Raw genomic sequence first — 24,044 nt, forward strand, 5'->3', positions numbered from 1 at the left:
GTGTTTTGTGAGCTGTACTTGCTATGTATATCCCATATCTGACCACTTCTCTCTCACCACTTCATCAGCTAATTCCCTAGTCTGAGCTACCTCTTGCCTGTAGTAGCTATTCTTCCTGCTTCCCATTCCCTTACAGTTTATTTTCAACATTAGCCAGTAGCCTTCCCAAAACAAACAAAAAACCCCAGATCCCTTTACTCTCCTGTGCAAAACTCTCCAATGGCTTTGTCAAGCTTAGAATACAATTTGTTCTTTACCTTGGTCTATAAAGTCCTATATTGATCTGACCCCTACCTACTTCTCTGAGCTTATTCTCGTTGCTTATTACTCCTTTCCAGGCACAGTGACTGTCTTCTTTTTCTTCAAACACACCACCCTCATTCCTGCCCCAGAGCTTTAATATTTGCCATCACCAGTACTGGAAAGTCTCTTTCCCCAGATCTTTGTACTCCTTGCTCCTTTACATCAGGGAGGTCTGTGTCTAAATATCACCTTAGTTAGGATATTTAGGGAAGACTTTTCTGAGGCAGGCTCCCCTGCCTTTCACCGACTTAATTTTTTTTCCCCATGGCATTTATCACTATGTAAAATAATATTATTTGTTTACTCATTTATTATCTGTTCTCCAAATTGAATGTAAGCACAGAAGGGAAAGGACTTGGTTTGTCTTGCTTACAAACTGTATCCACAATACCTAAAACAATTCCTACAACAGAGTGGGCCCTCAAATATCTACTGAATAAATATCTTTAAAACACTGAAGGGCAAAAGTAGGGAAAACAGCAGAAGACCTGTATTAGAGGCAGATTTGGGCAGATTTCTATCTCTGAAGTCTGTGCAAAAAATATAAGCCTTTTGAAATAAACTTTAAAGTGAAGAAAAACAAAAGAGTATTTTTTAGCTACCTTAATTTTACAAATTCAGTTGCTTTAAAAAAAACTTGAAAAATTTAAGTGTAACTCGATGACTGACTTTGGAAAGCTTTTGCAATAACCTTACACCAAAGAAAAATTTATTAAAGTATAGATTACTGGTTATTTAAAAATACATGAGAAAAGACAAACATACAAAGGCATTATCATACAACTGATTTCTAAACTCAATACTTTTGAAATACAAAACAATGATCATTACCCCCAAAAGTCAGTTTGAAACAAATTGATTTTTAAGTTGGTATAATTCTTTTCACTCAATTTTGCTTACAAATGTTACTAGGTTTTTCAGTTTCGTCACATATCAGAACTTTTCTTGAAATGTTTCTTCTCAAAGTAGAATATAGTTATTTCTTGCAATTAATGTCAGCAACTATAGAAAGCTTCTCTTAAGTCACAAGGATTCAATATGGTTGCTGCTTTGGAAATAGTTACCATTCTGAGTTATCTATACTAAGACTCATGTATTGACAGGCAAAATATTAATGGGCAAAGTATGGAGATTGAGAGCAGGAGGACTAAGAAAAGATGATATCTTTTACTGCAGACCTGCTAAAAAAAAGACTCCATTATTTACTCTGATAGTATTGCTAAAGAAGCAGTTTCTGCCAGATCACATGTTGGCTATGTAGTTGTCCATTTTAAATTTCCATCGCTAAAGAATGGCAGACTTCAACAATTAGATTGCTCAACCAAATAAGCAGACCTTTAAGTTACCATATACTTTAATTATGAGAAATAAATTATTTTCTTAATTGGTTTAGCAGCCTTATATCTGGAAAGGCAGCAAAACCCACTTTGTTCCAAAATTAGAAGGCCGACTCAGAGGCTGCTTCTAAGGTGCCTAACTATCTTCTATCATCAATCAGTCATGAAGGTGGACCTTCATGAACTCAGTAACTTAATGTAAAAATGAACTCATCTATCAACACAATGTTGAGCCTGCAAAACCAAAAAAGTACATTCATAAGGTAGGAATTGGTCTGTATAAAACAAGAGGACATATATCCTCTTATATAACACAAGAGGAATATGCATGGTAATAAAAACAATCTGTAATAAACTTGTAAAGAAATGATTCTGGTTTTCATGTAACTCTGCTTAAACTGACTATGACTGAATGATTAAACATTTTCTTCTCCTAACATAATGCCCATTCCTTATAAGCTAAGCTGGACTTAGTTTCTTATAAATCTCTTATTTCCTTGGATTTATCTACTACACCCTTACTTTATAGCCATTTAACTTATAAGCTGGGCCTGCCCAGCCTGCCTCTAAAGCCTCTCTTCAGAAGGATACCAGATGCATTAAACAAAGGCATCTTCTCGTAAGAATCTGCACTTCAAAACAGCATACGAAGAACCAGCAATTGGCTCTCCAATGTAGCTACCTCTCATTTCACATTATCACAGAAACAGTGCAGTTTAGTAACCATTCCTTCCTTACAGAAAACTCAGTAGCTGTAAAAAGTTTTGTTGTTTCAAAACACATTTCAATACTTATTAATTCCAAAGATCCGAACACCATGTAGCTGTGGCATTTTGGGAATTAGCACACTCAGGAGAGAAGCTGTGTTTAAGATGAAGTGAGTTGGATCATACTTCGTATAGAAACTTGCCAGAAAATATCTGTAGAAATAAAAGTTAAGAATATATATATAACATACAAAAGTGAAATTAGAATTTTTTAAATATTTAAAGGTAGAAAAAAGGCCACTGAAACATAAATACCTAAAAGCAGAACCATTTTTTTGAGCACTAAAACAAGAGCAAAAGTTTTAGTTTGGGGGCCCAAATTAATTTTATTTGGGATTTAAACATTTGTTTAATGGAGGCGTATATGCACATTTTGCTTTTCTGCAATCGTGTTAAATGTATTTAATTCAAGACAGTTACTACTGTCTTTAAAGCAGAAGGCTTTCAAACTAGGGTTCATGTGCTTCCTGAAACTTCAGGTGTAATTTTTTATCTATGTGTATATATCTGAAGAGAAAGTCCAGATTCAAAGCATCCATCATATTCTCAAACGGTTTTGTGACCCACCAAAAGGTTAAAAACTACTGCTGTAAAGTTGTGAAAAATGGGTGTTGGTGCATTAGTAGAGTTTAGCATCTTTGAAAGAAAACTAATACTTGATTGCCCTTTTGATGTTCTCATTTCCATACTGAAGTTGAACAGGTATATAACCAGTATAACTGGAAACTTGAGAGACACTATTGTAAAATTCCAGCTGTTTTGCTATAACCGAACATACGTACATATATATTCAAAGACATCCAATATCCGAGAATTTGTTTTAAGAAGCCTAAGCCACCTTTAAGACCATAAATCATCGAGTCAGAATGCCTAGTTTGACCCAAGGGTACATCAAAATGAAGACACATCATGAGGCCACTAAAAGAGTATCCTAAAACATCATACCTTACTTGATGATAACTAAGAAGTTAGTATGCATAAGGGTGTTTGTCTAATTAGTACTTTTAGAGTACACAGAAAAGTATTTTAATAGTGTTTCCTCTAAAGGAGTGATAAATATCTTGTGTAATATGGTTAGAAAAGAACAGCTATTTTTCAAGTACAACTAAAAACATCACAGAGAGCTGTACACATTATTTTCAGAACCATCTAAATTGAAAAATTCTATACTCTTCCACCTATTTCACAAACTATAGTCAGAAAATTCATTCTTGAGAATAAACCATATTCCTCAATCTTTACTTTAAATCCTGTCTTCCTGCTTTCATATACTTGAAGACTGTTTTCATACTTCCTTAACTGAACAAAATAGGATACCATTTACATTCAGTAAGCTCATTTAATTTCCCATCATCATTACAGGTTTAATCTGTAATCTGATATGTTAGAAATAATAAATCTTCTTGGAATGGCTTCTCCTCCTCATAGCATATGTCTCCTTTATGTCTTTTAATAAAAACTGATTGTGTCCTTTTCCGGTCAGCGGCCTGAGGTGATCTCTAAAAATGGTTCGCTATTCACTTGACCCAGAAAACCCCACAAAATCATGCAAGTCGAGAGGTTCAAATCTTCGTGTTCACTTTAAGAACACTCGTGAAACAGCCCAGGCCATTAAGGGTATGCATATCCGAAAAGCCACCAAGTATCTGAAGGATGTCACTTTAAAGAAGCAGTGTGTGCCATTCCGTTGTTACAATGGTGGAGTTGGTAGGTGTGCCCAGGCCAAACAGTGGGGCTGGACGCAGGGTCGGTGGCCCAAAAAGAGCGCTGAATTTTTACTGCACATGCTCAAAAATGTAGAGAGTAATGCTGAACTTAAGGGCTTAGATGTAGATTCTCTGGTCATTGAGCATATCCAGGTGAACAAAGCCCCCAAGATGCGGCGCAGGACATACAGAGCTCATGGTCGGATCAACCCATACATGAGCTCTCCCTGCCACATTGAGATGATCCTTACTGAAAAAGAACAGATTGTTCCTAAACCAGAAGAGGAGGTTGCCCAGAAGAAAAAGATATCCCAGAAGAAATTGAAGAAATAAAAACTTATGGCCCGGGAATAAATACTGCAAAAAATAAATGCAAATAAAAGTAAAAAAAAAAAAAAAACTGATTGTGTGTGTGGATCATATGAAAATTACTTGACTCTTACAAAAACCTACACAACCCTCCAAGGGGATGCAAAAGCCAGGTAGGAATCAGTGTGGTAGCATTTATCTGCCAAAGGGTATACTAGAAAGAGACCTGTATTAGAAGCTAGAAGTTTAGGGTTTAACCTGGGCTCTTGATTCCAACTAGCTACAAGATCTGGATGAAGATGATGCATTTGAATCTGTTTCTTTATCTAAAAATCTGGGATAATATTACTCATCCTACCTACCTGACAAATGATCAAATAAGAAAATGTAAATGCACTCTGAAAAATATCAATGCTACACAGATGGCTTTAATGCTGTTTCTTCAGTTATATAAGGAATTTAATCACAGAATATTTAAAATCATACCTGTTGGTCAAAAGTACACTTTAAGAAATATGGGTGTTGTACACAGGTACATCTTAGTTGACTTCTTTTGTGATAGCTCCTATTGAAAATTCAGCATATGTCAGGCTTTTTACATGTGCAGTTGACCCTTGAACAATGAGGTCTGAACTGCACAGGTCCACTTACAGATGGGTATTTTTCAATAGTAAATACCACAGTACTACACGATCCGCAGTTAGTTGAATCCGAGGATGTGGAAATGGGGATACAGAAGGCTGACTATGTAAGTTATACTTGGATTTTTAACTGCACAGAGCGCGGGTGCCTATAACCCGCACACTGTTCAAGGGTTAACTGTATTATAATGCAATCCTCAACATTTTATAGATGAGGAAACTGAGACTTTCAAGAATATGGCCAAAAGTCACATAGCTAGAGAGTAGTAGAGCTAAAATACAAATTTAGGGCTGTTTGAATAACCATTATTCTTGTTATTGCATTAATCTCTGTTAGGCCATACAAATAATTTTTCTTTTGACATGAATTTTATGTGGGACTAAAACAATTAAAAACTTAAAAAATTTCCTCTCAAGTGCTATAAATATAAGGAAAAAGAAATCTACCACTTTATGATTACTTTATGCTTTCCATTTGAAAATGTCTTCCCTAACTTAAACACCTGTCTAAAACCTACCCTAAGTCCTAGTTTAAGGAATTCTAATGCCTCCAAGAAGTCTTTCCAACTGCTCCAGACTGCACTGATTCTATAATGGATATATAAATATATATCTATATCTATATCTATATATATATATATATAGAGAGAGATATATCTCCTTTGTGGTATAGAATGTTTGATTAGGATATATGTTAAACATCCATTACATGAAAGCAACTGAGTGTGGAATTCAAAGCAATCTATGTACTTATAAATTCTTTGCAGAAATAAACATAATAATAGAGAAATAATACAAAGTGGCAATAAATAAGGGATATATAACAACTACTATGGATTTCAAAGCAGAGTATTACTGAAGGCTGGTTGCTAAGGAAAAGACCTCACTGGTAAGGTCACAATTTAAATCTTGAAAGAAAAATAAGACAGATAAATTAAGAAAGGAGAAGGCATTTCAGGTGGGAGAAATGACTTGAACAAAGGCATAGAAATAGGACTATACATGAAGTATTTAAGAAATGGTGCTTAGAAGAGTGTGACCAGGTGGGAGTTGGGTGAGGGTAAAATAGTCACATAAAGGAAAAATGAGGTAGGAACCATTTTGTGGAGGACCCTGAATATCAGGTAATAGGAGGAAATTACATACCAGATATAAGGTTAGATACTTTACAGATAGATATTATCTCATTTATTTCTTACAGCATCAGATTGAGTTAGGTACCATTGGCTGGAATTTTATTTATGAGCAAACCAAGCAGACTGAGTGATAGGTACAGGATTCAACCCAGGTCTGTCCTACAATGAAAGCCTAACCTCTCTTTTCTCTAAACCATACTGTCTCTCCCAAGGAGTTTGAACATCTAAATGCGGCAGGTGGTCAATGAAATTCATCTGAAATCATCCAAATCCTTGTTTAGGGAGATTAATCTGATAGTAGAATACAAAACAAGACTATGTGTTTAGTATTCTTGCAAGCAGCTTAAAGACATGAACTAGAATATATTTGACTTGTATTCTAGAATGTCTTGTCATACTGATAAACATGTAAGGTTGTCTCCATATATATTTGACTGAAGTGAAAACGATGAATGGTTACCAGCTTGTTAAAAATTTTGCCTGTATTTTATACTCTCTATGAAGTAGCAATTTACTGATATAGGTTTTCAACAAAATATTCTGTTTCTATTTCAAATTTAATCTAATAAAAGGATGGCTTCCTCTCATCCAATCCTCCTCATACCTGAAAATTTCCACCACTTACAGAATTATTGGAGAAATTGTGAAAAACTTCCGTGAAGATGTAAACTGTACTCCATAGTCCAGTTGTTCCCAATGAGTTAGGAGCCTCGCTTTACCCTGGTCAGGAGTTTCAAATGGTGTTCCTTTTACTGCATGCAAAAATACATACATCCCCTGGAAAACAAGCAAGGGGGTATATAATCAATATCAAATACAAAATTAGTTTTTGCCAGTTAGCATTAAGACAGTTGCAGACTGTGACAGAGAGTGTGATTAACTTGACAGCTCAAGTTTTAAGATTTCATATTGTGAAAGACTGTGGCCAGTTTCTTCAGAGTAAAACAAAACTTCCAGGGGCTTATATGCAAATATTATTTGCTGAAAACCACTCTAAGTCAACCAAAAGTAACCTGTTTTCATCTCCTATTAAATTGAAAATAAGCAAAAAGTACCATCAGGGTAGCTTTGCATCATTACATTTAGATTTTCTAACACATTTCCTGTTTGGAGATAGAATTACCTTTTCTCCAATGTGTAGGAAACTTTAGAGTGTCATATTAGTAAATCTGATGATACTTATAAAATGATAAAAACATACAAGTTGGAAAATAATAATAAACAAAATCGCTGTATCGGGGAAAATTGTTTTGAAAATATTTAATATTAGGACTGTCTTTGTCTCAACAGTTCTTTTCCAAAGCAACAAAGATGGTTTGATGTAGCAGGTATAATGTTCAACACAATTTACTTTTAAAATCACCACTGTACCTCAGTAGTGTCTTTTGAAGTTAGTTTTTAAAAATCAAAGTAAAGAACTTTACTAAAAGCCATTCTGTCTAGTGATATGTTTAAGCATCTAATTTTGTGGTTAATTACAAAAAAAAAAAACCCCAATGTATACTAGATGTGGTTTACTTGAGATGCCCATTTAGATTGATAGTTAATGCTTCATTGCAGGATCACTGTCTGAGGCACTGGTAACAGAATAATGCTTATATATGGTCATGAAACAGCTTTACTTACTAAAGTCATGATGTGATGTCATTTTTTTTACTTCAACTTTTAATAAATATATGGAAAAAAATAGAAATATTAGTGATTTGAAATTTTACATTATTCTACTAGGTTAAGAGAGCCCTTCTTTTCAAAGCTTAGTCTATCTGCTTCCTAGTTATTCCATTAGGCAATTTAAAAGTTGTTTACCTACAGTAACACTTAAGCAATAGAGGAATAGATTCATATTCAATTGGATATAACTCTACAAACATTTAATAAGTGGCTAATATGTACAGGACACAGGACCTATATGCATATATGAAATTGAACAAGACATGTCCAATGCCTTGAAAAAGTTCAATCTTCCAAGAGATGGTAAGGGAAAAAAAAAGATATGCATAAACAACTATAATGTAGGGCAGAAATTACTATCAAAGGTACAATCAAAGTACTCAGGAAATGCAGAGGAGGGAAAGGTTCCTTGTTGCTGAGGCTAATGGTTCCTTGTCACCTACCTCAGTCTTGAAGGTTCAGCTCAAATGATAACTCCTTAGTGAAGCCCTTCTCATTAGCAATAATTAACCTCTTGCCTATGTACATATATAGAATTTTATTGAAAATACTTTTACTATAGCACAACATATTGTATTGAAGTTGTTTACATAATGTTTGTTTTCCCATTAGCCTGACTACCTCAGGAACAAGGGCTCATACAAAGCAAGTATTAGATATTAAGCCAAGATGACATTAAGCCAAGGTATGTTTATTCTGTAAGCAGAAGAAACCATTTTCACATGGGTTTTAAAAGAGACTATGAAACAGAAATTGTATGATTTCAAATTCTCAGGAGAATGTGACCCAAAAAAGTTAAGAATCTCTACTCTAGACCACACATGTGTTAGAATTATCAAAGAGAAAGAAGAACAGTCCTCTAATTATTTACTTCAAACCACACACACTCACCAGTGTTCAGAATATAATATTCAAATAGTTTATTTTATGTATTCTTTTTAATGAGTAAGAATAAAATCTTATCTAACCATTTACCTTCTACTCCATTATTTTTATTTTTAATAGTTTTTCTATAAAATTTTAGTGATGGATGATTTATACCCACATTAAAAGAATTAGGGAAAAAAGTATATAGCTCATGGTTAGCCCTCAACAAATATTTACTGACTCAAAATGAAGAGAATTCTCTTTCATTTTAAAAGCTAGGATAACAGAATTTATTTTGTGAAGTATTAAAACTTCTAAGAGTGAACTGTAGCACTGAGTAAAAACAATTGCTGTAGGTTTCTACTATATGTTTCAGAAAGACAGAGACCATGTTTTTCCTTTTTTCCCATATTTGGACTATTTTCCCATGTTTAAAAGCATGCAGTATGTATTTCACATTTTTAATTGGTTTAATGTAGGCTAACTTCAAAAGAAATTTACATTTGGCATCATGTAACTGCCACATCTATGGCTGGTTAGTCAGGTTTTTAGTGTGGAGGACTAAGAAGTCAGAAGTTTGCTTCCCTACTTGTTCTCATTACCTATCCTTTGTCCATGGCCACATACTGTGCCTCAGTCTCAGTCAACCAACTGAAACATGAAGGGAGGAGATGACTTCTAAAGTACATTTAATACATGTGCTACTGGAGAAGGGAAAATTATGTGAGAACAGACTAATTTATTCAGCAAACATTTAAATAGGTCTGTAGAGATAAAGAAATTAAAAAACAAAAAAAAGATAAACTGCTAATTATAAAAGGATGATAAATACATGAAAAAAGAATGCAGCATGGGACTTTTGTAGCTTCCTAGAAGAGGTGACACTTGAGTAGTTTTCCTGGAGAAACAGGAATTAGCCAGGCAGAGTAAGAAGGAGGAAGAGGTATTAAAATAGTGGAAGAAGAGCCTAAGCCAAAGCAAAAAGGTGTGAGAAGATGATTTTCATTACTGTAGAGCACAGCTTGTGTTTGGAGAGATGTTAAGATTGGGTCTCTTTCTTGCCTCTGTACTATTATCAACTGGTCTTGTATGCCACACAAGAGCTTGGCATTTTACTATGAATGTAACAAGGAATCATTGAAGGACTTAAGAGTGTGACCTGAACAAACATGAATTTCAAAAATATCACTCTGCCAAATTGGAATGAAGGAAAGTAGAGTAGAGAAGTGTCAAACAGACCACTTGATCTATTGGTGTAATCTACCTGAGGGGAAAAAAGGGCATGAAATTATAGCAATGCCCATAAGCATCAAGTTGAAGACAGTAAAGCAGTAGAATAGACAAGGCTTTGACTAAATGGATGTGGAATATAAAGGAAAAAGAGTTACCCTAAGTCAAGGGTGACTATATATACTAGTTTGCCATGGGTGGTCCTGATTTACACTTTCTCTCTTGGAGTAGTTATTACTAGAGCTCTCTTTTACTCTCAAAACAGTCTCAGTTTGGATAATACATTATATTAATCACTTTACCTCTGACATTCAGCTATGTGGCTTGGCTTACTGGGCAGATAGTGGTGCCTTTAGATTAGATTAGGAACAAAGTCCAGGAACAGACTGTGGTGGGTGGTAAGGGATATATCAGGAATGAATTCCATTTATACTTGTTTGGTTTAAGGTGCAAGGTGATCTGGCAATATTAATATGGTCATCATCATTTAATAGGTAGAAACTGAAAATATAGATAGATGAAGTAACCTAGATAGTATATATATCATAAGAAGAGATGAAAAAAAGAACCTTGAGAACAGTAATATTTAAGAGAGGAAAAGAGAAGACTGTGCAAGAGGAAATAGTAAAGGAAAGATCAGAAATATATCTAGGAAAAGGCAATCCCATGGAAGCCAAAGGAAAAGAATTCCAATAAAAGGGATATGATTAGTGTCAAATATTTCAGAGAAGTCACTATTTAAAAAGTGTTTTTAAACACTTCCTTCCAAAGTCTATCACATAAAATGGACTAAATGGACATTCACCGATCTCTACCACATCATCTTTGTCATCCTCCAGTCAACTTCAAATGCTTTCCAGAAGATATAAATAATATCAATTTTTTAAAAACCTATTTCTCCTACATTTTTCTGTCTTAAAGTTCTAAGCTCTTCATTTTGGGTAGATCTTTAAACAAATATATAGTTAATCTGGATTCAATTAAAAGTCTCAATTAACCAGATTTCTCCCCTTTCATTCTACTTTAATAGGCTGTTAAAGACAAGAAAAGTCACTATCACGTTTTGTTTTGTTTTGTTTTGTTTTTAAACAGGCAATTTCCAGGGCTGCATAATATGGTCAGTAGAGTCAATCTAACCTCTGGTACTTTGTAGAGCTATCATATAATACAAAAGAGCAATAGTCAACAGGAAGAAGCTAAGGCACCATAAGTTTCTGAATCATATAAGATATGATTAAGCTCGAAATTTCTATACTGAAATAGAAAAGTATATATATACAATTTAGAAAGGATTTAAACCAAAGATGTTCATTAGACTCCAGTTAACCAAAAAACATAATTACTTCCTCTGATACATTTTGGTTAATCAATATATTATAGTGGCCTGAATTACAGTGTCTTGTAATTTTTGCTAAAATGCCCTACTTTTTTTCAGATTTTATAAAACCAACAGGAGAAAAAAATGTCTTACTTACAAAAAGGGTCCAGTGTTTAAATATAAAGTGATAGGAAAAATATAATCTTATTCCAGATAAGAATTCTTCAAAATTGTCATATATACTAAAAATCACTGAACTGTACACTTTAAATGGGTGAATTTTATATTATATCTCAATCAATCTGTTTAAAAAAACTGAGTCATGTGTTTTTCTTCTTTGTAACATAAAACTTTAAGCTTTTTAAAAAACTGTGTTTAAATACACATAACATAACATGGACCACCTTAACCACTTTTAAGCATACAGTTCAATGGTATTCGGTGCATTCACGATGTTAGGCAACCATCAGAACCATCCATCCCCACAACTCTTTTCGTCTTGCAAAACAGTACCCATTAAACAATAACTTCCCATTCCTGCCTTGCCCAGTCTCTGTAAAACCATTAAGCCTTAAGTGTTCAGTAGAAGGTGAAATTCTTACCAGATTATGTATAACATTTGTTAAGGTCCAAGCAACAGGAACACTGAAGAAGGGAATACTGAGTAAAACGATATGAAGCAAGCCAACTCCCAAAGCATATGTCAGCCACATACCCCGGCTGTTCATTACACGGGTATTTGGATTCACCTCACTGTGGGCAACTCCAACATTCATGTTTGCGCTGTAGGAAAGCAATGGGGTGAGTCAACACTGATATAACTGGAAACCTAAGTACTCCTAATTCTGACGTGACAAAGTAAGTGTCACTGGGATTATTTTTTTCCCTCATCATTCTGAAATAGAACAAACAGACCCTCCAAAATATGCTACTTGCAGATGCTGATGAGGGCAGTAAATAATTCTTAACATCTAACTCCCCAGTAAGACAAGCAAGACTTATTTTTATGCTTCTTGTTGAAAAAATAAACAGTTAAAATGCCTTTCCTAAAGCTTGTCTTCAAGCATGTTGGTTTTACTAAATGAAGTAATCTGCAGGAAAACTCAAACTGAAAGAGAAAACCTATATTTTCTTATGAGTGTAAAGTGAAAACTCAGGAGGTAAATTTACCAACAGAATAAACTAATATATAAAAAAGCAGAGCTGACCTAACCAGTCTGTTCTGAGTAGCCGGACTCTTACATTTAATGCAGTGTTGTGTCCATAAAGAGTGGTCAGAGTTCAAATCACTCCTTTATGAGGACTGAAGCTGCGAGGAACATAATGAGGTGGAGATTTTACATGGTCAAGGGATAAGGTTTGTTTCTCAACCTAGTGATACAATTAGGTTTAAACAAGGAGTCTTCTGCGTATTTTAACTCTAGTCACCTGCCCTAAAACTTTGGTTTTTCTCTCATTCTTTCCTTCCTTCTTCCCCTCCCTCCCTTCTTTCTTCCTTTCTTTCTGAGATTGGGGGTGGGGGGCGCAGAGCTACATACATTATATTTGGAACAGCTCTGATTTAAAAATATATAAACCCTTTCAATTACAGAGCTGGCACTGAGAGAGGGATTTCTCCGAACCCCGTCCAACAAGTATTCCGGAGTACAATGGCCCTTCTCCCTCCAAAAATCTATAGGCTTACGGTGATGAAAGTTGGTTGCACTCAAACAAAGCAAAAGCCTCAAATTTAAATGTGTAAAAAGTTCCTCCAATCCAAACATCCACCGTGCATGTTACATTCTTTTTATACGCTATAAGTTATACTTAGAACGTGCCTCCACTCAAGATGCCTTTCCCATTTTCGACAGGATAGAAAAAAAAAACGCTCGGAAGTAGGCTTAAAATTTACATCCGAGCTGGAAGGCAAACACTGACTCTACCCCAGGCCAGAAAACCCTTCCAGGGAGTCTGCCACGCCACTTCAGGGCTGGCAAACAATGACTTCAGAGAGCGAAGAGCCTCTCGGCTCTGCCCTCGCGGTGCCGGGCGACCCACAGCGACCCTCCCCTCCCCCCACCCCGCTACCGTCACCGGCAGCCTTCCCCGGCGGCCGGAGCTCCCAGCTAGTGGAAGCTCAGCAAAAGCCGCCGCTGCTACCGCCAGAGCGCCCGCCGCCCCGCCCCTTTCTTCGCGGAGCTGCACATCCCGTCAGGGCCAGGACGCGACGACGGGGATTTGGGGGGCAAGCCTTGGGGACCACTTGGTCCGCACGGCCTGACAGGGCGCCGCAGACGGAGCCGGAGTCCACTCTTTCCCCTCAAGCCGACCCGGGCCCGCCAGCAGCTCCCCACTGCACGGGCAGCAGCACAGTCCCGGCGGCCGTTCGTGCCCACTCACCCGCCGCCCCACTCCCGGCGGCTGGCTAGGAGCAGTATCAGCTCCGCGGCGGCTGCAGTGCCGACGGCAGCGCCTCCTCAGGCGGAACGCGAGTGGTCAGCCCCAACGCGGCGCGGCGCGGCGCAGCTTGCGGAAGCTTTCAGGGCGGAACGCGCTGCCAGGCCATTGGCTGAGGGCGGCGCCAATCCCACGTTCGCCTGGCAGGGCGGGACTAAGGGCGGTGCGCTCGGTGCCCGCCCCGCCCCGCGTGCATTGGGGGTGAGTCGGGGATCCGCCAGGCCGGGCCTGGGCTCCTGGCGGGACGCTGGCCGGTCTGCTAGTGGATTGTTGTTTCCCACCTCGCGCGAGCAAGAAGGTAGTGTCGTGTGGCTAACGGGTATTCATTCTTATATCGTAAGCTCGAGAGCCTCCTCCCCTCCACTTGTCCCGGTCGGGGCGGGAGCTCCGGCGGCCGCCGTGGGCGCCCCTCCCCCCCTCCCCTCGCGGGGCGGGAAGCGGACGAAGCCCGGCTTGCGGGCGCGCACACCTGGAGAGCGGTCTCCCAGCAGGTGTGGGCTGCTTAATGTCTGATTTGGACTTTCCTGACCAAATAGTGTTTAGGCCTTTGTTGCAGCCCATTCCTCAGATCCTTCTGGGTGCATATCTTAAAGTTGTTGTTTGCCAGGAAGAAACTTCAACCCCTGACAGCCGTAACTCACCCTGTCTAGAGTGTGAGTGAGTGAGGGGTTTTATAATATTGTAGGTTGTGGCATCATGCAAGTGGCGGAAGCAAACTTTTCGGTTAACCATGATTTTTACTGTCATTCTGGGTCTGTCTACACGCTGAAGACAGGTACTTATGTTATATGCTGAGGAAATGTGGGTACCAAGAATTGATCTTTTTCTTCTTTTTTTGGCCGCTCCCCGCGGGTTGCAGGGCGGCTTGTGGGGACCTTAGTTCCCTGACTAGGGATTGAACCCGCGCCCTCGGCAGAAAAAGCTTGGAGTCCTAACCACTGGACTTCCAGGGAATTCCCCCAATAATTGATCTCATTCAAGAACGGGGAGGAAAAAACCAGATTATTTGGAATCATCTTTGAAGTTGAATTTCATAAGCTTGGCAGTACACAGAGTTTTTTTTATTCACATTGCTGAAATAACTTACAATGGCTTTTCAAAATTGGTGTAAGAGAATGTTGACTGTATATACACATATATATGTGTACATATATTGCATTTCTAATGGCCTTATAAAACCAATTAGGTTAGATTTACTACATTTTTAAAAAAAAATAATTATTTCATTGTGTTTTTCCTAAAGTTTATCTATGAGTTCTCTGATCTTTACTTCTTTTTTAGGTACACTGTTAGCCTTAACTGAATTTCCTGATCATCAGCACTCTTTCAGGAGTGTTTGATTTACCTCTCAGCAAATATAGAAGACTGATTCCTGGCATTCTTAGACATTCTTTGCTGTGAGTCGTAAGCCTGGTATCAACCCTTCCACTTTTCAAACGATGCCATTTGGTACACATACGGTGGAATGCTTGTTATGTTCCAGAGGTTGTGCTAGGGATATGAGATTAATGTATCCTCAAAGCACTCTCAGCCAGGAGGAAGGGACCGAAATACAATACTTAGAATAACCTGTGATGAGTTTGGGGTTAGAAATAAGGAAAAGGTGCTCTGGGAGTACAGAGGAAGGACTGCCTAATCTGTTGGGGCAGGGGTTGGAGCTGATCATAAGAAAGGCTTCCTCGAGGAGGTGATACTTGAACTAAATCTAGAAGGGTGGTGAGAAGTCATCGGAAGACAAAGGGAACCTTATGAGCCAAGGAAGGAGTCACTGCCACCACATTAAGAGAGACAAGTTGCATAGTATGACTGGCCTAGTGTGCATTTGGAGAAGAGTGGGATGAGATTAGAGAGACAGAGGTCCAATTGATAAGGAGTTTGGATTTAACCTAGTTAGTAGTTGGAAATCTTTATAAAATTTTGAGTAGGATAGCAACATGATTAAATGTAAATTATAGAAAGAATCCTGTAGGTGGTTGAGATTCTAGGCAAGCTGTCAATTAGCTGGTTATTGCAATAGGTCAGGGGAAAATTGTTGAAGGGCTGAACAAAGGCAAAAGCCATAGGGATAGAGAGGAAAGAACTATTTGAGAAATATTTAGGTAGTGAGATAGACAGGAGTGGGTGGCAGGATGTAGAGAGTGAGGAGAATTTCAAGGATGACTCAAGGTTTCCAATTTTGCTTTGTGAGACTGGATGAACATAGCCTTTGGAGTCAAACATGACAAAATATGCAGGTGTGCATCTGTCACTTAATAGTTGTGTGATCTTGGAACAAGCGATCAAGCTTTTAAATCCTGTTTGTGATAGAGGAATGACACTATACATAAGCTTGTTGTGAGGATTAACTGGAATAATTTTATATATGTATTTAAGTAACTTATGTTAGCTGTTATTTGTATTATCAAATAAATATAGCAAGAAAGACAGTTAATTAGAGAAAGATCTGATCTCTTTGAGACATGTTGAATTTAGGGTGCCTTTCTGTCATCTAAATGATGATATTTAGAAAGTAGTTGGAAATAAGGCCCTGGATTCTAGAAAAAAGCCTGGTTAGGAGATACAAGTGATGAAGGGGATGATATGGAGTCCAGTTAAAATAGAATACATAAAGGGAAGGAGTTAAGGCAATGGTGACTTGCTGGGAAGGAGGTCGCTTTTCCTAATGTTTACCTTGGCATGAGGTAGGTGCCGATAAAATTATTTTTCGTGGCCACTTCATTAATAATTATGAAGTACTCACCTTGAGTGAAGTACTCTGATTACTCTGTGTTGCATCCAGAAATATATAATTCCGTGCATTCAGAGGTTGTATAGGTCAGGACAGGGGTGTGATAAGCAAGCCAAGTTCTTTCGGAATGGGAGGAAAGGGTCATTCCTGGCTGGGTGATCAGAAAGGACTATGTTACAAATGATATTGAAACCGGGTCTAGAATGATAGATAGTATTGCATTAGGAGAAAATGGAGGTGTAAATAGGGTGGGATTGCTGGTAAAGGAAGATTGAAGTTTTTGACCTTGGTCACAAAGAACAGTGAGTTATTAAGAGAAATAGCAAAGTTAAGTGGGAAGTATGGAGGGCAGAACAAGAAGATAAGTTCTATTTTATAAACATTTTGAGGTAGCAGTGACACTGATTGTAAGAAATGCCTGTCTTGGGAAGAGAGAGATCACTGTTGGGATGTAGATTTAGATCTTATTCTATAACATCTAAGGTTATAGGGTTTTGGGTATATAAGAAGAGGGGAGAGGGATTAGGGAATGCCCATTTTTCTCGGAAGAGAGTGAAGAAAACACGAAGAGATCCAAGAGGTATTGATGGATGGTATAATCCTTGAGGATAGGCAGTATCATCAATGTCACATGCTTCAGGGATACCAAGGAACATGAATCCTGAGAAAAGGATTTGATGATTTAAGAGCTCATTGGTGAACTTGAAGAAAACAAAATCCTAACAGTGGTTGTGTAAGCTATTTTGCAAGGGTTTTAGAACTGAGTTGGTGATAGGGAATTGGTGACGGTGAATACAGGTTACTTATTCAAGTTTGGCTTCATAAAGAAAAAAGATAATCATAGAGATAATAGGGTTGAGGGAAGAATTTTTTGTTTTTGTTTTCAAGACCAAGAGGCCTGGAGGAGGGATGGGACTAGATAAAGAAACTAGGTGAAAGTGTTAGTTTAGAAGAAAGAGACATTGGTCTGAGACTGAGTGAAGAAGAACATGGGTAGAGGTGGAGACATTTTAAGAAACCAAAGGACACAGTGTGGTGGAGGAGGTAAAGTGTGTGAAGATAGAGTTCATGCTCTGGTCTGCCTTGATCTCAGTGAACTAGAAGAGGGGGAAGATTGGGATGAAATTAGGGACTTTCTGGGGAGAAATAGAAGATTTTGGAAGAGAGATTATAGAGAATGAGACAGAGATGATGAGATTAATAAAGAGATTAATTAATCTCTGCAGAAGGAGGGAAGGTTGAGGTGAGGCTAGGTTTATACACCAAAGCTTGCTTGATAAGTGTTTTTCTTAGATCCCTGGGACTCTCAAACTAAGGAAGAAGACTTCTTAAACCCAAGCCTAACCTGATACCAACCACTGGGTTAGCTCCTGTGGGGCTAGGGGTTAGACGTGTGTTGGGGGGTGTGGTATTCATGTAGTAGTTTGGAGGAACTCAATTTAGTCCAGAGATCCTGGGATTTTTTAGCATGTGTATGCCAAGCACTATAATAAGTTGTATACATTATCTTATTTACTTCTCACCACAACCATATGATATCATTATTATCTATTTTGTAGGTTAGGTGATTGAGTTTTAGAGTTTAATTTTAATTTCCTCAACATTATATAGCTATTAGTGTATAATAATAATTAGTGGCATATTTTTCCATTGTGCTAATCAGCTTTGCCTTGTACAAAGCAAAATATAGTTATGAATTGTGAACAGTTAACACCATTCAGAACTCAGTATATTGACTTCTTCCCAGAAATGCATCCCTTAAAATTTTATGTAATCATTGTAATGACTATACTCCATTTCTTGCTCAGTTACTTATTCTTAAACTTTATGTGACTCTGCTTGTTTTACATCTTAAGTTGCCTGAGAAAGAATCCTAAACAGAAACCTTTTTATTTGGTTTGGTTTGTCTTTGGCATTGTTGTTTTGTTTGGCTCTAGATTCCATAGGGTCAAATCATCATGTGCGCATGTAACTAGTCACGGTAAATTAAGGAAGTACCTAGGGCTCCTCCCCACCCCCCCACCATTATATTGTCAAATAAAATCATGACTCTAGAGGAATTGCATGTTGTCAAACTAGTATTTTTTATTTTCCTGAAATCTTTTCTGAGTTGGGCATTAGGGTAGATGCAAACCCCACTCCCTACAAATTTTACATACGTGCTTTCCATATGAAATTTTTTTGTTTCTTTGTTTGAAAAGGTTTCAGACAAAGGGTTTCATGGCTAAAACAATTACCGGCAGAGAGATTTTGGATGTACAAGTTGGATCGGCATGTAAAGGACCTTGAAGGCCAGCATATGGATTTGAGCTTTATCATAATTTGGCTTTGGGGAGCCACATGATTAGAAAGATGTTTTAGACACAGTAGTGCATAGGATAGTAATCTGATATGATATGTCTGGGTATGACTAGTTTAGATTAAGAGTAATTCTAGAGTCTAGATTTCCTAACTCTAAAAGAGCTCAATAATTGAAAGAGATGTTGTAATTCATCAAAATGCGTAGATGACTAATGATGTTCAAGTGCAACTGCCATTAAGGCACATGACTGACATTATGTGCATATCAGTTGACAGCACCATCTGGTGATTCCTAGCCAGACACATCATATATTACACTTATTGCACAATTATTCTTATCATTCTTCAATTAGTAACATAGTGTGATTTACCAACAAATTTCTCTGTGCCTTAGTCTTATAATATGGAGATGATAATGGCATCTATTTTAAAGGGTATTTGTAAGCAATAAATGATTTAATACTGTATGTGCTTAACAGCAGAGCCTGACATACAGTGAGGCTCAATAAATACGCGTTGCTGTTATTGCTGCTGTTGTTGCTATCACTTCTGTTAGGAATGTTTAACAATTTTTATTTTTACAACTTATATTTTATTTTCTAGCTACTCTGCTAAAAGCTAGAATGAAACAGCTGCCGGCAGCAACAGTTCGCCTCCTTTCAAGTTCTCAAATAATCACTTCAGTGGTCAGTGTCGTAAAAGAGCTCATTGAAAACTCCTTGGATGCTGGTGCCACAAGCATAGATGTTAAACTGGTGAGTGTCCCTGAGATGCTGCCAAGTATCTTTAAAGCAAAAAAGGGTTGGACAGATGTTTTCTCCTTAGAATTATTACCTGTTTTCTTTATATACCAGTAAATTATTCTTAGGACATTGAACCCTTTGTCTTGTTTAAGAGTAAATTCTTAAAAATAAGTTTTAGTTTAGATCAGTGTTACAGTAACATTAAAGGAAATTATAAAGGAAAGCTTATTCTAAAGGACTCTATCACATAAAACATGAATTTAGTTTGTATTTTCTACTAATACTTATCCTTGGTTATTTGTGTTTACTTGTTTTATATATTCTCATTTGAATTTTGTTTTTTCTACCTAATCTTATTTCAGAACTGTGTCCCTTGTTGCTTCATAGTTTTCACATTTTTAAATTTAAGTGCTACATATTAAATCATTTGAGTTAATAATGACTTATGACTCTTATTATGATGTATTACAATTAGTCTTCAGGTCTACTTACCCTGTTATAAGTTACTAGCTCATGGAGGTAAGGTCTATATTTTTTTGTGTCCTCTATCCCTCTCCAGTATCTGGTACATAAATGATAAATAAATTTGAGTGAATGTAAGAATACATTTTTTGTAATCTCCAAATTATCAGATACTCATATTATTTCTGGTATTATGGCATTAGAAAGACTACTGATACGAATATCTTTGTAGGAGAGAGACCTTCCCTTTTCATATACATATGCATATATTATATATATGTTACCCATTTGCTCCTTGTAAAAACTCTATGAATTAGCTACCGCTATACTCATTTTATAAATAATTGAGGTTCTGAGAACTTTCCCAAAGTCATGTAAGTAGTAAGTACTGGAGCTGAGATTGCAATCCAGGTCTTTATGACTCTAAAACTCATTCAGGATCTTTCCTCTATGCCAGTGGTTTTCATAACATTTGGGTACATCAGTAATTTTAGGGAGTCTGTTAAAACAGTTATTGGGCCGCAGAATTTCAGATTCTAAGTAGGGCCCCAACTTTGTGTTTCTAACAAGTTTCTAGTTGATGCTGAGAACCGCTGTTCTATAGTGTATCAAACCGCTACTTAGGTTTTAAATAATAGAGTAAAAGCTTTATAAACATGAAAAAATTAAATTAAACTGAAAGACATTTTCTTTTTCTTAGACATTTTATGTAGTCAGTTCAGTCTGATTAGAATACAGTTGATAATAGTTAAATAGGATTATATAATTATATCTGACAAATTTAACTTAAGAATCTTAGGCAGGCAAACATATGTCTTGTTCTCAAAGTTCTTGGAAGAAAAACATAGTTTTTAGAAATAGTTTTACAGAGCCAACAGAAGTCCTCTTTAAAAAGTAAATTGAAGTACACATTTTTATCCTGCTGCATATTTAAGTCTCTTGACGTTTGCGAGTTCCTGCTTTGTAGAATTTTAGAATAAACAAGTCTGTTGCTTTACATAATAAGATCTGTTTCATTATAGTTTCATACAGTAATAACTGTTCTGACTAGGAATGTTTTCGTAATTAGTAAATTAAACATGTAGATATTATTTTAAACATTTAAACAGATCTTTGTGTTATTTTACTCAGGCGCCTGGAGTTCTTATTTATATTGAAAGATTTGCATTTCTATAGTTAATTATTTTTCTATAAAATGAAGCAGACAAGCTATTCCCAGAAAGATAATTTTTAGATGGAGGGAGAGATAAGAAACTAAATCTTAGGTGTCTCCCCCCAACACCTTTTATTTCTAATTGATCTGAAAAGTAATGACACAGTATTATATAATTTTAGGTTATTAAAAAGTATTATTTTTAAATAGCAGAGTCATTAGAATTGTAGGAAGATTTTTTTTTCCCTTTATAACATGCATTTAAGGCCATACACATAAACTTTGTGAAGTAAAGCTTACGATAGAAGCTTGCTACCAAATTTAGAATATGGTATTCATAGAAAGTGTGATCACTTTAGGAATTTAGGCTTTGTATTTGTCATGTATACATATTTTTAGTATTAAATTACCAATATTAAGCTATGATTTGTTTTTTTCCCTCCATTTTCAAATTAAAAACTCTCTGAGATTGCCAGTTAGCTATATTTTCTCAGCAGTCTGTTAGGTGACTATTTGCAGAAAGAAATTTAGAAAGTTATAATGTAGCAGATTTTTATTTATTTATGAAAGCAATAAGTAGCTCAGGGACAAAGTATTAAAAATCAGATTGAATAATGATGATTGCTAGACTCTCGGTGGGTAGAACCAGCTGGTGTTTTTGATGGTGATGGTATTCTGTTTTATATGAGAGATTATATATACAAAGGTGTATATAACTTAGAAGAATATTTCTGGGCAAGTTCAAACATAAATTTAAACATAAATACCTATCATACTGAAACAATTCTAGGGAACCTTGAAGATCATACTGATCTCCTTATTTTACAGTTGAATCTGAGTCCAAGGAAAACAAGGGACTTGCCCTTAGTACCATAACTAGGAATGGGTAGAGTTAAGAATTTAAACTCTTACTTCTTTAATGTTAAGTTTCCATAAAAGATAGATAACTGACAAAACCATTTCACTTGTGTTACGTTCTGTTTGTAAATGTGATAATAGTTTAATGTCCTTATATGCTAAAAGTACTGTTTAACTTTCATAGGAGAACTATGGATTTGATAAGATTGAGGTGCGAGACAATGGTGAGGGTATCAAGGCTGATGATGCACCTGTGATGGCAATGAAGTACTATACCTCAAAAATAAGTAGCCATGAAGATCTTGAAAATTTGACAACTTACGGTTTTCGTGGAGAAGCCTTGGGGTCAATTTGTTGTGTAGCTGAGGTGAGGTAATTTGTATTGACTATTTTAGTGGTTTCATAATAACACAATATTAGAATTAAGAGACAACTCACCCAGAATTTGGCAAAGAGTTTTTTTTTATTGCGTAAAATATACATTTTATTGTATAAAATTTACTATTTTAGTCATTTCTAAGTGTACAATTCAATGGTATTAAATACATTGACATTGTTGTGTAGGCATCACCACCATCCATCTCCAGAACTTTTTCATCATCCCAAACTGAAACTATGCCCATTAAACAATAAACCTCTATTCTCCTTTCCCCCGTCCACTGGTAACCAGTATTCTACTTTCTGTCTCTATGAATTTGACTGTTCTAGGTACGTCTTATAATTGAAATCATACACTATTTGTCGTTTTGTGTCTGGCTTATTTCACTCAGCATAATGTTTTTAAGACTCATACATGTTGTAACATGTATCAGAATTTCATTCTTCTTAAGACTGAATGATACTCTGTTGTATCCATTCATCTGTCAATGGACATTTGGGTTGTTTCCACTATTTGGCTCTTGTGAATAATGCTGCTATGAATATTGGTGTACAGATGTCTGTTTGAGTCCTTGCTTTCACTTTTTTGGGTATATACCCAGAAGTGGAATCACTGGATCAAATGGTCCAGTAGTCCCCTCTTATCCATGGTTTTGCTTTCCATGGTTTCAGTTACCACAGTCAACCACTGTCGGAAAATATTAAGTGGAAAAATTCCACAAATAATTCATAAATTTTACATTGTGCACCGTTCTGAGAAGCATGATGAAATTTTGTGCAGTTCTGCTCTGTCCTGCCTGGGACGTGTATCATCCCTTTGTCTTGCATATCCACGTTTTATACACTACCAGCCTGTTAGTCACTTTCTAGCCATCTGGGTTATCAGATCTGTCAAGGTATCATAGTGCTTGTGTTCAAAGGAACCCTTATTTTACTTAATAATGGCCCCAAAGTGCAAGAGCAGTGATGCCAGCAATTCAGGTATTCTCTTACTGTGCCTAATTTATAAATTGAACTTTGTCTTAGGTGTGTATACATAGGAAAAAGCATAGTATATACAGGGTTTGATACTATCTGCAGTTTCAGGCATCCATTGGGGGTCTTGAAACATGTCTCCTGCAGATAAAGGGGACTACTATAATTCTGTTTAATTTTTTGAGGAATGGCAAAGAGTGTTTTTCAGTGGTAACATTTATAAGAGGAAAAAATGGTTTAGTGATCCACTGACTTGGGAAAGTATTACAATTAAACAGGTATCTTAACTATAAGCACTTCTCAGAGCCTTTACTGTACTAAAGTGCATTGTGAATCTCTGAGGTTGGTGGTGTATAGTACAGACATTTCCTGCACTTACTTGACTATGAAACTCTTTTATTGAGACACATATCACTGTTATTCTGTTGTGCTGTGGAATGCACTCTGGAAATACTACTCTAGTCAATACAGATAACTAGATTGTGCTCTAGAGATGTGCATTGACTTGAGCTAAACCCTAGCTAGAACTTTGCTCTCCTGACTGCTAGATGTTTTCAATTTCTATGAACCCTTAAGTTCAGTGCCTGATCCACTCCATTGCATAGTACCAGTTATACGTCACTGCCTCTGCCCTAGGTTACATAACTAGTCTGTGGCAAAGCCCATCTAGAACCTTGATCTCTTCATTTCCATGTATCTCAGTTATGTTTGATCACTAGTTTCTT

The 24,044-nt window shown here is 36.7% G+C and overlaps 2 protein-coding genes, 1 long non-coding RNA gene and 1 pseudogene across 13 annotated transcripts in view; 2 read left to right on the plus strand and 2 right to left on the minus strand.

Annotated features, from left to right (window-relative positions):
* The window catches only part of LOC309663463, a 320,115-nt gene that overhangs the window by 248,090 nt on the left and 47,981 nt on the right, over positions 1 to 24,044 (minus strand). The window lies entirely within an intron of this gene.
* Positions 991 to 13,791, minus strand: ORMDL1 (ORMDL sphingolipid biosynthesis regulator 1). Of its 3 annotated transcripts, XM_082467364.1 has the most exons (5): positions 13,665 to 13,724; positions 12,528 to 12,594; positions 11,888 to 12,068; positions 6,825 to 6,976; positions 991 to 2,560 (listed from the first exon to the last, which is right to left on the minus strand). In XM_082467364.1, exons 3-5 carry the CDS (start codon positions 12,059 to 12,061, stop codon positions 2,425 to 2,427), a joined length of 462 nt encoding a protein of 153 aa, XP_082323490.1. In that variant the 5' UTR covers positions 12,062 to 12,068; positions 12,528 to 12,594; positions 13,665 to 13,724; the 3' UTR covers positions 991 to 2,424. The 3 variants fall into 3 exon arrangements, with proteins under 3 accessions (XP_082323490.1, XP_082323489.1, XP_082323491.1); XM_082467363.1 differs by lacking the exon at positions 12,528 to 12,594 and having other exon boundaries at positions 13,665 to 13,791; XM_082467365.1 differs by lacking the exons at positions 12,528 to 12,594; positions 13,665 to 13,724 and adding an exon at positions 13,103 to 13,312.
* On the plus strand, positions 3,883 to 4,513 carry LOC309663369 (large ribosomal subunit protein uL22 pseudogene; annotated as a pseudogene). The gene has a single exon. The product of its transcript is annotated as a large ribosomal subunit protein uL22 pseudogene (transcript).
* Positions 13,893 to 24,044, plus strand: part of PMS1 (PMS1 homolog 1, mismatch repair system component) — a 92,570-nt gene continuing 82,418 nt past the window's right edge. For 5 of the 8 annotated variants that reach the window (XR_014265179.1, XM_082467013.1, XM_082467018.1 and 2 more), the window contains exons 1-4: positions 13,893 to 14,019; positions 15,003 to 15,118; positions 19,354 to 19,505; positions 22,151 to 22,333. Coding sequence is in view for 7 of the 8 variants with exons in the window: in XM_082467013.1 (XP_082323139.1) it covers positions 19,374 to 19,505; positions 22,151 to 22,333 (315 nt within the window). In the remaining variant the exon portion in view is untranslated. Of the gene's footprint in view, positions 14,041 to 15,002; positions 15,119 to 19,353; positions 19,506 to 22,150; positions 22,334 to 24,044 lie in introns of all 8 variants that reach the window. The other 3 variants (XM_082467014.1, XM_082467015.1, XM_082467016.1) reach the window with 3 other exon arrangements.

The sequence above is a fragment of the Balaenoptera physalus genome (genome assembly GCF_965194825.1).
Source record: "Balaenoptera physalus genome assembly, chromosome: 6".
Lineage (NCBI taxonomy): Eukaryota > Metazoa > Chordata > Mammalia > Artiodactyla > Balaenopteridae > Balaenoptera > Balaenoptera physalus.